Here is a 14,527-nt window from a genome sequence, read left to right on the forward strand (position 1 = left end):
CAGTGCCTGCCCCCTGGCCCCAACGCTCTTCGTATTTCTTAGGCTAACTTTGGGAATAAACTGTCCTGTGAGGGTTGCATCTTTTCCCACTCTCCTTTGGAAAAGCCTTTTATGTCCAAAGTGTCGGTTTTGAGTCGCTATAGATCCCACTGTTGAGAGCAGATGATAGATCCTTTTAATTGGAAAAATTTCTAAATTGAAAAGAAGGAAATAATTATCTTAGAAAGCTCTCATACTGCTGTAATATCTAACCATTAAGATTCCCTTAATAAAATGGAAGGACAAAAATTAGAACAAACACTGAAGTCAACTCAGACCCCTTCCCATTTGCCTCCAGACATCTGCAGATTTTGTTTAAAAAAAAAAAAAGAACAAAAACCCCAGGACATCGGAAGTACAATTGTCCTGCACTTAAAAAGAAAAATAAAAGAAAAAAAGGCAAAATTTTACTTAAAGACAACCAAAATTTTATGTCCTAAGAGCTGGACTTGGTAACTGTAAGGTTGGAAGCTCCAAAATACTGCCACACAGAAATGTGGGCTGAACTACAGCTGGGGTCCTATTAAAGGGCTGCCAGCCCTCAAGGAAATTATAATCTAAACTTACAACGGCTATTATGAGGAATGTACCAATTAGAAAGAAAGGAAATTGGAATAAATAAAACTGATATTGATGAGCTTAGGTACAGAACTACCAAAGGATGAATAGACCAGATTGACCCTTTGTTGGTCCCCCAAGAAAAAGGGCCTCAAACAAGACTGCTCTATTTACCCGGTGTGGAGGAATTTAAAAGACTGTAAGGAAATGATTACAATGAGAAAACTGACAGTAATCCCATGGTGTAACAGGCTGGTTAAATTAACTTAAAGATTGATTAACAGGGCCAGTGTCCTGTCCCTTGGCTTGACCCTTTGCTGGGGACCCAAGGCCTTTTTACTCAAGAGTGGTGAGGAGCTAGAAAAGAGAAATTTCCAGGACTCCTTAACATAGGAATTTATGAACTGGGGCACCAAAACTCACTGCTGATGCCTTAACTCAGGCTACGCTCACATTAAAAGAATATAAAAATGTAAGAATTAATAAGATTATTAAAACTGGAATTTAAAACAGCCTTTATGTTAAAAAAAGTTTGTCAACTTTCACTGATTGCATCTCTTTTACCTGATTGCATAAGGGAAGTGGACGTTGTGTCTCACTGGGGAGCAGGGACGTGAAGGCTGCCAGTTCTCCCTTTTGGTTACTGGGGAAAGGCTCTACGAGGTAGTCGCCTCAGTGCCCTCTTGGGTCCACGGGACTATTTAATACTGCTAGAAATATCTACTGTTTGTCCCAGCTAAAACCTGCTAAGATATTTGAAAGGATTTAGTAACTTTTTGATCAGTAATTACATTGGAAACTAATGTAAGAGCCTGGTAAATTTTTTTTTTTTAATTTTGAGCCCTTTCCCTAAGGTAAAATGAAACTGTATACCCAGAGGGAAAGAGGCAAATTAAGGATTATATAATTAGGTAGGTCAATTTAGGATGTCACTTAAGTTACATCATAATTTTGATGTAACTTAATTTTGAGAGCATTTGTTCTTATCTCACAAATGTTTGTGGAACTAGAAATGCAGCTTTAGAAGGACTTCAGAGCCAAACTATCTTTATCATCCACAATTTCTAAGACTGAAGAAAGAAAAATGGAGACTAGGGTGTTTTTGAAAGCACAAAGTGCTTCTATGGCCCCAAGGCTCCCTTGTGAAAAACAAATACAAAACTTAAGGGATTTCTCCACAAATACTAGTAAGAATGAGGTTTAACCATCCACATGGGTCACCTCCATTTATTCTGCCAGAAACACAGTTTGGACCCAATTGTACTTTTATATTATCTTATGTGTCCTATGGCAGTAATTTAAAAATAAAGACTAAGGAGTTACTGTTCATGTTTTTTTGCATGTTCATGTGTATTGTGTGGTATTTTCTACTTCTGGATGATAATGTTAACTTATAAAAAAAGCTCTTTTAAATTGGCTTAAACAAGTGTTTATATGAGAATTCTTAAAAAATATAACAGAAACTAACCCAAAACTTTTTTTTAGAATCATGTGATCTGGGAAAATATTTGATATTAAAGCTGGTTTGGGTTCGGTTTGGTTATATGGGCATTATCTTTAGAATAAGCAGCATTAAATAATACTTTTATCCTACTTGGGTATATTAGTCAAATAAGCTCATGTTATATCTGTTGTCAGCAAGAAAAGTAACTTGGTATAACATTTTCAAAAGTAATCTAAACTTAATTGTTAGGCACAAACAAATAAATTAAATAAATGTAAGTAGGATAAAAGTTTTCCTTTTAAGGGAGCTACTTAGCAATAATGATATTGTTAAAACTGCTTTCCTAAATCTCGGTAACTTGAAACTTTAAAGTTTTGCTAGCTAAATTAAATGATGAATATTCATGAATGCCTAGGCCTTTTCCAAATAAGGTAAAATAAAGAAATCCATTCTGTTTCTACAAAAATGACCCCTCGTTGCCAGGTCTTTGCTATTCTGATGTCCTTACAGGGCAATAGGCTCCTGAATCAAGGAAATTAAGGGGGATAAACAATGGCTGTAAACTTCTTGAAATTGTGACTGACCCTATCACCCTTGAATATTAGTCAAGGTCGAGAGAATTAATGGAATATTTGGTGTCAAGCAGAACAAGTTTAATTACACAGGACTGAGTGAACTGATGAAAATGGTTACAGTTTTTATGACTTTTTTGTTTGAAATTACTCATATATTTTAACCTTTTGTTTTCCAGATAAAAGGAAACTTATTTCTCTTAAACTACCTATGACATAGCAATTTGGTAAATTGTGCTTTGTGAGCATTATTGAAACACTTATCCTTTCCTTTCTATCTGATCCCTCCAGAATTTGGAAACTCTTAAGTATTTTTATTTTCATGACAATATGGTTATTTGCATAAGTTCAATAGGAATATATTCTCCTTATAACAGAATGCAACTGGAAACTGGCTTTATTACCAAGTCTTTGATTGGAATGTCATATTTGACAGAGACATGCATATGACAAACAATTTTAAAGAATTAAGATCGACTTATGGAAGCCAATAAAAATACTTGGAAATATTGGCCTGGTAGCTTGCTTAAATGATTCCCAGCTGCCTTGCCATGTTAGCAAAGAATGTCACTTCTCAGCAGGTGTAGAAACCTCAGCATATGTTGGGGACCTTGAGAAGGACAGGAACTCACCCAAACCTATGCCTGATGACAAGTCCTTGCCCTGGCTTTCCTGGCTTTGAGAGGTCTTTTTAGGATCAATTAGAAGATTCCTCATGAAAAATTCCAGTAAAGCAGATTTGAAAGCGTCTATATGTATAATTTCTATCCCCTCCTTTTTGTTTAGAGATTTTATTGATTTTTAGAGAGAGAGGAAGGAATAGAGAATGAGAGGGAGAGAAACACTGATGTGAGAGAGAAACACTGATCAACTGCTTTTCATATGTGCCCTCACCAGGGACGGAACCTGCAACCCAGGCTAAAAACCTATAAAGATAAAACCTATGACCTTTTTCTTTGCAGGATGATGCCCAATCAACTAAGCCACACTGGTCAGGGCTAGTAATTACTATTCTTGCTGGGCTAACACAAATAATCAGGCCATTTATTGAATAGACTAATTTTGCAAATAAATTAATCTTAGTTTGGCTGTCTTTGGTAAAAATGGGGGTAATTTTAGAGAGAGAAAATTGAACTGCAGTAGAAACTGTAATATACCTTTGTGGATATTAGCTTCTAGTGCTGCTCATTGACTTTTAAGTATTTAAAATTTTCTATTTCTAAACTGGGCTGGATCCTGAATTTTTCTAGTTTTCTTTTTTGGCTGAGTGGCTAAAGAGACTTTATCAGTGTCCTTAAGTATTTGGCTGCAATCCTCTGAACTAACAGTTTCATTTTCCCACACTTTGACTTGGAATTATTGAGAATTAAAACTGCCCTTTTCTACCCTGCCCAGGAGGCTCAGCTGGTTGGAGCCCTGTCCCATACGACAAAAGTTTGCAGGTTCAGTTCCTGGTCAGGGCACATACCTAGGGTGTGGGTTCAATCCCCAGCAGGGGCATGTACGAGAGACAACCGATTGATGTTTCTCTCTCACACCGATATTTCTCTCTCCCCCTGCTTCTTCTCCCTCTAAAAGCAAGAAAAACGTATCCTCAGGTGAAGAGTAAAAAAAAAAAAAAAAAAACCCACCCCTTTTCCAGGGCCATGCAAGCTAAACTGTGACAGACAACTTGATATAGACTTCAGAGAAATCACCACAACAGCTCATCTATGGACAATCTTTGTGCCTCTGGTAGAAAGATCACCAGAGACATTCAAACTGCAGACCAGGAGAATCTATCAGATTGTTCCTGCCTGCCTCTACTCCATCTGAAGATAACTGGAGACAGACATCTAGAAATCTTGATTGCCTGCCTTCAGAACTCAGAAACCGGGATTAGTCTTCTCCAATCATTAATCTTTGTTTTTTTGTTTGTTTGTTTCTGTAGAGATGCCTTTTATTAAATACCTGGTTCCTTGTACTATAGACTTAAGTTTGGGAGTCCCCACCTACATCACTGTCTCTTGAAATGAGACACGACTATTTAACTGAATTAAATTTCAATTCTGAATTCAAGACTGTCAAGATTGAGACAGGTTTAATCTACCTACCTAACTTCTGGCATGTGAAACTTCCAGAGAAATTTCAGTGGAGGGAACTGTGGCGGTTCAGAATGAGTCACTCCAAGATGTGCCTCTGTGGTATGCAGATTGTCCTGAGCAAAGGAAACTTTAACCTCAGGCACAAGAGAAACCTCTGCCCTTCCCTGAAATATCTAGAACTTAAATTAGGGGCCTTGCCCATAATAAACAATTGTCAGTGATAATAATTTTTTGACCAATCTATAGGGCAAAGTTCTATTTACTAAACCTTTGTTCTTATCATCCTGTAGTGACCCTTTTGAAGTGTCCAAGGCACTTTACCTCATTCATAGCTCAGGATGTCCTTTTTTTTTTTTTTTTTAATTTATGGCTATGTTCATGACTTACCACCAATATCAAGTAAAAGAAGCGGGTTATAAATAGCTTGACTAAGATTTTCTAATGTTATTGATATACACACAAATAGACATACAGATAAAATTCTTGAAAGATATATGCACAAATGTTAAAAGTGGTTTTTATAGGTGAGAGGATCAGGATTATTTTGTGCAATTTTTTATATGAGTGATATGATTATAACTATCAAATTTTTCTACAACTAATCAATTATGTAACGAATGTAACAGAGTTATCTCAAACTATTAATCCTTGTGTTTTCTGAGTATATTCTTATTTCTCTCCTCTCTCACAGGTTTTCTCAGGGTCACTTTTCCCTTTACCTGCTTAATTAAGCTCTGCAGGAGAAGAGATTCAGATATAACTTACAGAGAGGAGTGGGGAGAAGGAGCGGCATCAGGATGTCTTATATACCCATGTTCCCTTTCCATCTTTGCACCTCTTGTGCATGTGAGGTCTCTGATTCTCTCATGAATGTGGAGCTCCCATACATATGTATGTATTAAATTTGGTTATTTTCTCTTGCTAATCTAATGTCTACTTGATTATTAGACCACTCAGAAGAACCTTGAGGGCAGAAGAAGTTTGGTTCCTCCCGCTTAGTGTTTATAATAAAAATACAGAAATATTAGCTATTATTACTATTGCTCTTATTAGCACACATTAGTAATTTTCAATAATGAAAGGATCCCAGTTTGCCTAATGATATGTGAGCCTTGGGGCTAAGACAGTAACATGTCATGCTGGTCCCAACACAGTCCCTGTTTAACTCTGTACTGGGACCACGCCCCTGACTTAGTGTAAAACCTGAAATGTACGACGCTTGGTTCTGAACTCAAAAATGTGGTTAATGAGGTGAACTCAGAAAATTACTGGATCCATTTCCTTGGGAGAATAAGTAGTACAATTCTTTTTGCTTCGGAGGGGTTAAACTTATCTAGAGTGTTTTGAACTCTGTTTGCCTTCTTCTTCTTGTATAGCATACAATATAGAGTGAGCATTGAGCATTTTTTCTATATCTTGGTGGGTTCTCATAATCCTTCTCAGTATGGATCAGTTCCCAACATTTTATCCTTTGCACTTCTCATGTTGCAAAATACTGCCAAGAGTTCCTTTAACTTGAAGGGCTTTTTTTTTTTTTTTGCCAATGTTACTTCCTCTGAAGCACCTTCATCCTTTCTGTCACCATCACTTGCCTCATTTATATTGATAAATGTGCTATCACTAAGTTCTTTTGGCAGCATGAGAGTGATACTCTCATGAACAGCTACTTATTTCTTCTAGAAATCCAATACATTGATTTTGATTTTCACGTACAGTGTTATCATTCTTCATTTCTCTACTATACTTTCATCTTTGCTGGCCCATTCTCTCTTCCAATTATTCTTTTTTTTTTGTAAACTGTCACATGATTTATCACTGGGAGATAAGGAAGCAACACTACATGCTTTGCATGTGAAGTGAATAGCAGAAACTCTGTGACCAAGAGTTTGCAAGAAGTGACATTACTGGTCATTGATTCTGATGCACACCCGTAGTTTATGTAATGATTTGCAGTGAGACTTGCACTCTATGCCGTTACTCGCAGATAATATACTGGGATAACTGAAAATGATGGGGGACTCAAGAGTTGAAAAATTTTATTTTTAGGTAATAGCTAATAAGCATAGCAATCAAAGCATGTAAAAAGCTATTGTTTCAGGAACTGAAGTGTGACCCACTCTGACTCGAGGAGACCACAGGCAGTTCCACTGCTGCGCCCCCAGTCAAGCAGTCAAGATGGTACCTGAGCCATTGTGCTCCAGGGTGAGATAGCCACTGCCCAGGTAGACAGCTAAAGAATCACCAGTTGACAGGTGAATGGATGCTGCAGCTTTTATCTGATTAACCTTTTCCCCCGAATTCCAAGCCCTTTACCTACACTTTTCTTCTCCTTATAAGAAGGGTCGGTTTCAAATGGAATTTAAGATGGTCTCTTAGGCTACATAACCTGCCCTCTTCTCAGATCGCAGGCCATCTGAATAAAGTGCCCAGAGAGATTCAGTCCCTGTCTGCGTTATGATGTTGGTAGCGACAGGCAGCACAAACGCTGGCTTTTCCGGTTTCAAAAGTGAGGTTTGTATTTTATGTTATTACTCAGTCAATACACTGTGATAACTAAAATTTGAATTGTGTCAAGATGCTGGCATTATTTAACGGAAATAATTGATATTTTGTATATAAGGACCAAAATGCAAAGTAGGGACTGCTTGTATACACTCAGGAGATTTGCTAAAATACAATAAACTGTTATGCAAAATTCAGGATAATGCAAATTAGGTCCCATCCAATAGACTCTGTTTAAAGAGGGAAAAGTTCTCTGTTACAACATGATTCACAGACAACATAGTCCTGTGGCTTGACCCAACAGAAAAGGAGCCACTGTATCTTAGAAAATGAAGTTAGATGACAACCTATAAACTTTACATGCAGCTATTTGCTGTTGCTTTAAAGCAAATGAAGTCATATGGAGAAGAACAAAGCTGCCCAACTTTCCAGTCCTGCTCTTCTATTTAATAGGTAAGCACTTCCTGAGAAAGTAGGTAGTGAAAGTTCTCATGCCCAAAGGCTGTGGCCTTACTCCAAAGACATTTTCCTTTGACTATTTTATAGCTTCCCTGGAAGGTCAAGGATAAAGGGTAAACTACGAAGTATTTGCTTCTGAAACTTTTTTTTAAAACTGTAATTGAGATAGAAAAAGTGGAAATGTCTTTATAATTTTCCAGTTTATTCTAAACTCTGAGCCTGGAAGTGAGAGCCCACTAGAGGAGTTATCAAAACATGGGGGATGAAACCAGCAGTTCAGCTCTAAGAGTCTAAAGAGTTCATTGAGAACTTAACTCCAGGGTTCCCAGAATTTAAATCCAAGTTAGCAATGGATCCACCTCTAGCTCCAAGGACACTTCACTTAAATTATTCCTATAATACAGCAATCTACTCTTTATTTTAAACAATGACAGCTGATTAATGTTGATTTGGAAATCTGACTGAAACATGCCTATTTTATGTGGAAAATAAAACACTTCTGACAATAGGACTTGCCATACCTTTCTGATAAGGTCTGAGAGCTCCATGTCAGCTTTCTGCTGAGCCAAGTCGGACTTCACTTCTGAGTAAGTGTCATTGATGATGGCCAAAAACATGTTCTGTTTGTGAATCAAAGAAAGGTTGAGGTTAAAGCAGCAACCTAAGTATATCTGTAAACAACAATCTAATCTTTGACACATGCCTTTTTGTTCACCATTTTTTTAAATATTTGAGATCTTAGAAAGTCCTAAATGAATAGTTTGCTACTATATGGTTTGGGAACATTATTTTTTCAATTAAGTTCTGCTGAAAGAAAATGCGAGATATTTCCTCACTTGCAAAACCATATATTATGATATATTTTGCAAAAAGAAAAGAGAATAAAATATAGTAAAATATTAATGTATTTAACTATGAATGGAGGGATTATTTTGTTATTTTTGCTTATATTTGTTCTCTACATTTTTTCATTTGACATAAATTATTTGGAGTGAACTTTAAATAGCTTTTCAAATTTCAACAGTCAACACAGACAAATGAAATTCTGTTTATTCCAAATATTGTCATATAATATTATTTGAGATTTATAGAAGATAGAAGAGTTAAACAGATATCTGCAAGTGGGAGTTTGGTAGACATAGCAAGAAGGTAGTTGAGAAAAGCTGAGTGGACAAGACATAGACTTTGGAGTCAAGCAAAGTTGGGTTTTGGTCTTGGCACTGTTAAGACTATATTGTTTAAATTTTCTAACCATTTTAAAATACATTGATTTGTCTTTGTATTTTTAAGATGGGAGAAATAATAGCACCTCCCTTACATATCCGTGGTAAGGATTCATGAGATAATATACAAAAAGTGCTTAAAGACAGGGCCTAGGGTGCAATACTATATAATATATAGTTATTATTATTCAGTAATGGGTAGTTCCTTTTTCTGACTTTTCCGTTCCCCAGTAAAGTGGTTTATATTTTCAACACTTGTTTCCAACAGAGTTTCTGTAAGCACTGCACCCAACCGATTAGGTCTTTCTTTAATATGCTCTTTGTTTTTCCTTTTTAGCACTTTACTATGATTTGTAACTATAGAGTTGTATATTTGATTATGTCTATTTTCCCTACAAGTTTATGAAAACTTCATGAGGGCAGGGTGGGGTTCTATTTTCCTTACCACTGCATTCCCAGTACATTGACTGGAATACAGTGGCTCAGTACATATTTATCAAATGATTGGTGAATTAACAAATGAGAGCTATATTATTAGAATGAATTTTAATGGGCTACCAAATTGCCATAAACTAAGATTCTACACCAGAAATGAGAATAGAATAGAGAACACACTTAAGTTTCAGGCTTAATGCTCAATTCCAAGGGCAGGCAGTTGTAGTCAGAGTTACATTTCCCACCTCTCCTTATTTTTGTTTCCAAATGGCTGTTACCTAATGCTTGCAAATGTATTAGTGAAATGGATTACAGTATGCATCCTCCAAAGAGATTTCAAAAATTGGAAAGTGGCCGAGAAAGGCTCTTGAAGGTATAGGGAGAGGAAGTTTACCCTCCTTCTTTCCATCCTGGCTCACTCAATTGTCAGATGGGCTTCTGCAATCTGAGGTCTTTCCCCATTGTTAATGGGGCTTTCACTTCCTGCCTGAGCTCCTGACCACCTCACACCAGTGTGGCTCCTTATTATGTAGGAGCAATAAATTAACATCTGGCAGTCATCTCAGAGAGGCAGCCAACACTGCACTTGGCTTGTCATTTCCATAAAAAAATTTTTTTTACAAGTTTGTATTGATAGTATCCTCCCTTCTCCCTTTGGGGGGCTGCAGAGAGAGCAATTCTTTCTGGTTCAGCAGTACAAAAAAATATTTTAGTATAAAGACAAAAACTAAGAGCTTCTTTTTATGTTCTAGAGATTGATCTGATAAAATGACTGAATAATTTAGAAGGTGCTATCTACTGGAGAACAACATTCAAACGAGTCCACATACAAGCATTTCCAGTTGCCACAGTTATGTTCCTCACTTCGCTGACTGATAATACAGAGAAAACTTAGGTCACCGCAGAACTCTCAATTCCTGGTTTTTGTTTTCTTAGTAGAGATTCGGGTATTCAGATGTTCCAGAATTCAAGTACTACCAACATTAGAGAGTTAGAAGGGCTTTCTTTCTCCTCTATTTTTTTCTTTAATATATGATGGGAAGAAGAAACTTAGGAGGCTCAAGTTTAAAAGTAATCATGATACATGTGTACCGTAAGATACAAGTGAACTTTCATGACATTCCTGACTCTTCAGTCTTATGCAAATACATTTAATTCTCACTCAGTAAATACCATATATTTAACCATTAAATACCTGGATCAGCTCTGGAGGTATTACATTGGAATACTGAATCTTATACAAAGAATATTTACAAATCCATTGAAAATGGAGCTTCATTGTTTTTTTAAGGTTGTGGTTGATGTAGGAACTCTTAGGTGTTTGTGTTTAAATGAAAAAATAACCACTGCCTAGGTTAAACTAACTGAATTTAATACTTTCTTAGTGGACAAGAAAGTGCATAAATGTTAAGATGAAGAATAAAATGCCTTTAAAAATCTTAAGACCAAATATTAAAAATGTTAATTTGTACCAAATAAAGAGAATAAAAAATACCTTTGAAAATAATTTTTAAAGCAATATCCATACACTATTAGACTGAATTTTAAATTTAAAACACAAATATTCCTGGAGGCAGTCTCTACCTATGCTAAATATGAGTAAGTTAAAAGAAAATATCTTAATCTTGAAAAGCACTAATTCACTCAAATATTACTCGACATCCTGGATTAGCTTGCTCTGTCAGTTCCTCCTTTTTAAACAGAAAAGAGAGAGTGAAAGAAATGCAAAGTCATGCTAGCAAGTGACTGGGGAAGTGCTGATGATGGTGTTTACAAAGCATGTGAGCAGAGTACTCTTTAGGCAAAGCACTATTTTAGGAACTTTTTAAATTTGCACTTGATCTATTTTTTTGTACTGCATAGGCATTATGTGTCTGTCTATCTATCTATCTATCTATCTATCTATCTATTTATCTATCTATCTGCTATCTATAGATAGATACATGAAAGATGAAGACTTAAAACTGTAAATCAAAGAGAAGTAAAATGAAATGATTTCTAATATCTACATTTTTCTACTTCCTGGGTCTTTTAAAAAATGATAGGCAATAGAGTGTAGAGAAAACAAAAGATGGTAATTTATGAAATTTAAATCACCTCATTCTAAATAAAAGTGTACATACCAAAAGAATGAAGAACATAAAGAACACAAATGTAGTGAAATAAATTGGTCCCAAAACTCGATTAGCTTCCTCAATCTCTGCGAAGTTGATATCACCCAAAATGATACGGAATTGAGTGAAGCTATAAAAACAAAACAAAACAAAACACAACACAACACCACAATACAAAAACAGAGAATATCCAGAATTTATGCAACACTTCTTAAAAAACGATTTCACACTTTCAGACATTTTTTTCAGTGTAGATAGCTGGTAAATAATAGAAAATTGTCAATGCAAATAAACTTGCTATTTATATGAGCACTGAGGACTTCTGGAATAAAAATAATATTCTTTCATGCTAAATATATTATTTCCACTTGGTTGAAAAGAAATATAACAGTTATTATTATTTGATAATTTATAAAACAATAGGCTATAATCTAGGTCAAACATGGTAGCTCTAAACCTTCATAACGGTGATCCTGGGTCTGAATTTAAAATCTTTTTAAAAAAAGATTAAAAATTAAAATTAAAAAAAAAAGATTTTTGAAGGATAGCCAAAATTTTATGTCTCAGATATCCAGAACTCTGACATGCACTCAAAGTGGGGTCTAAAGCAGCCGTGTGTTACCAATGCTGGGCCTTAGTTAGTAAAATCATTTTCGTCTCTGACTTTTATCAAAAAGCAACATTAATTAGGGATCCCCATGTACAAAGCTCTATTAACTTCCATTATCATGATCATCTCCTTTCGTAACTAGCTCCCTTCTAAATGGAATGGAAATCTGATACTGGTTACTTTCCATTTTTTTAATATTCTATATGATAATATTCTTTGGAAAGACTGAAAATTCCTGTACTGGTTTGAGTTTCTCCTAGAATATTAAAAGTACTATTTTTTCTTACAAGATAACTTGAACTTTAAAACACATGGCAACAATATTGAATGGGAATAAAAATGGGTCTCTTAAAAGCTACCATTTGCACCTGGTGCTAAGAAGACTTTGATCTTTGGAACAGTGTTAGTTTAGATAGCTGATTTACTATGTTTGATTACTTTATGACTGTTATTTTAAGCATCAGCATTTCAGAATGTATGATCATCTATGCATTGGTGGTTCAATGCTTCTGGAAAAAGAATTAATTCTCATTTTAAACAACTACTTTTGGAGTAAAGGGAGAATACATGGTGATGGAAAGAGACTTGCCTTGGGGTGGTTAACACATAATACAAAATACAGGCGATATATTATAGAATTGTACGCCTGAATCCTATTTAATTTTATTAACCAATGTCACCCCAATAAATGCAATAAAAATAAATAAATAAAAATTAATTTGGGATTTTGCTTGGTTATTTTTGAGATGAGTGCTTTGGAAAATGTGCATCATACAATTTTACTTTTTATACTGTAATGCTAAAATAAAAAACGATAGAAAGTAAAAATAAATAAACAACTACTTTTAAACACTTGGTTTAGTGTTTAAATAGCAACTGTGACTGACAATTTATCCTTTATCCTTGAGGAGGAGGTGACATCTCTAAATTTTTCTTCTTCATTTTATATATACTTACATACACTCTTGGAAAGTACTGAAGTCATCAACCTGCGTGCCAAAGACAAGATATGCTAACTGAGCATATGCTACGAAAATAATGAAAAACATAATTGCGAAGCCAAAGAGGTCTTTGGCACACCGAGACATGGTTGTGGAGAGCTGACTCATGGTCCTGTTGAAGTTAATGAATTTGAAGAGCTGTAAAGGGAGGGAAGAGATCAACAGATGAATGGGTAAACAAAATGTGGTATACATAAACAATAGAACATTACTCAGCCTTGAAAAGGAATGAAATTTTGATACATGCTACAACATGGATAAACCCTGCAAATATTATGCTAAGTAAAGGAAAAATGACTTCCCCCCCCCCCCAAATCTAGCAACTTCTATTTTCTTTCTAAAAGTATTTGCTGAGTGCTTACCATGCGCCAGGCACTATTCTTGGAGCTGGGAATGCAGCAGTGAACTGAACAAAGCTCCTGCCCTCGTGTTTTTTACATTTATATGATGGTTAAAATACAGTAAATACAGGTTTAATTATAATTAAAATGACTAGTGATATTTTTCCCTTAAGGAAGATTAAAATAAAAAGAGAAAAATTTCCACAAATGAAAACTAGTAAAAGAGAAAAACCTCCAGGAAATACTTACTGCAATTATTACCTGTCATTTATTGTGCATCAACTTTATACCAGGTACAGAGTGGGAGGGCTTAAGGAGACGGCCTCAAATCCTAACAGTGACCAAAATATTGGTGTTCTATCTCAGGAGTCCTCTGGGGCTTGGAGTCAGGATTTGAACACAGTTCTGTCTGACTGCAAAGCCGTAATGGGCATTTCTGTAAACCAGGCACTGAGGACGGCTGCCCAGGCTGAGCAGCTACAGCCCAGAGGGCAAGACAACCTGCACAGCTCTAGCTAGAAGCCTTGGTAGAAGAGCTCTACCAAGGGTTACAAAGAAGGCAAGTCATGACCCTGCCTGAAAGAATGTAATGGTTCTTAAAGTTTGGGGTGGGCAAGAATATTTACACGTGGAGCACTAAATAAACCATCCAGACTGAGGCAAACATTGAAAGAAAACTTGTAGAATTTTACTTAAAGATCACTCATAAACTGTTTCTGGCCACACCAAAATTTTTTTCAGGGAGTTGTAATCACATTATTCAATACAATCCCTATTAGTATTTCTATGAGATATTATTATTACTATCTTATGATAAGGGTGTTGTACATTAGTGATGGTTTCTCCTGAACAAGCACGTGACTGAATACACCGCACGAGAGATGCAGGATGAGGTCATGTGCCGTGAGAAATCTCAGGCATTCCAGGTGTGAACACCAATAGAGGAAAGTAAGTGTTGGTAAGTGCCTTTTAAAACAGTGCTGTTCAATAGAACTTTCTGTGATGATGTAAATGTTCCATATTTCCACTAATACAGTAGCTACTAGCCACACACTAGACATTGTGCACTTAAAATGTGCCTAGAGTGACTGGGGAGCTGAATGTGTAACTGTATGTAATTTTAATTGATTTAAATTTAAATTTAG

General features: G+C 35.8%; 1 protein-coding gene across 1 annotated transcript in view; it reads right to left on the reverse strand.

Moving 5' to 3' along the window:
- Window positions 1-14,527, reverse strand: part of PKD2 (polycystin 2, transient receptor potential cation channel) — a 64,284-nt gene that overhangs the window by 11,824 nt on the left and 37,933 nt on the right. The window contains exons 8-10 of the mRNA XM_054591758.1: window positions 12,998-13,179; window positions 11,440-11,560; window positions 8,180-8,278 (exon numbers count right to left, since the gene is read on the reverse strand). Of these exons, the coding sequence (XP_054447733.1) occupies window positions 8,180-8,278; window positions 11,440-11,560; window positions 12,998-13,179 (402 nt within the window). The remainder of the gene's footprint in view (window positions 1-8,179; window positions 8,279-11,439; window positions 11,561-12,997; window positions 13,180-14,527) is intronic.

The sequence above is a fragment of the Pteronotus mesoamericanus genome, unplaced genomic scaffold (assembly GCF_021234165.1).
Source record: "Pteronotus mesoamericanus isolate MK-2021 breed Mesoamerican mustached bat unplaced genomic scaffold, CSHL_Meso_final scaffold_232, whole genome shotgun sequence".
NCBI lineage: Eukaryota > Metazoa > Chordata > Mammalia > Chiroptera > Mormoopidae > Pteronotus > Pteronotus mesoamericanus.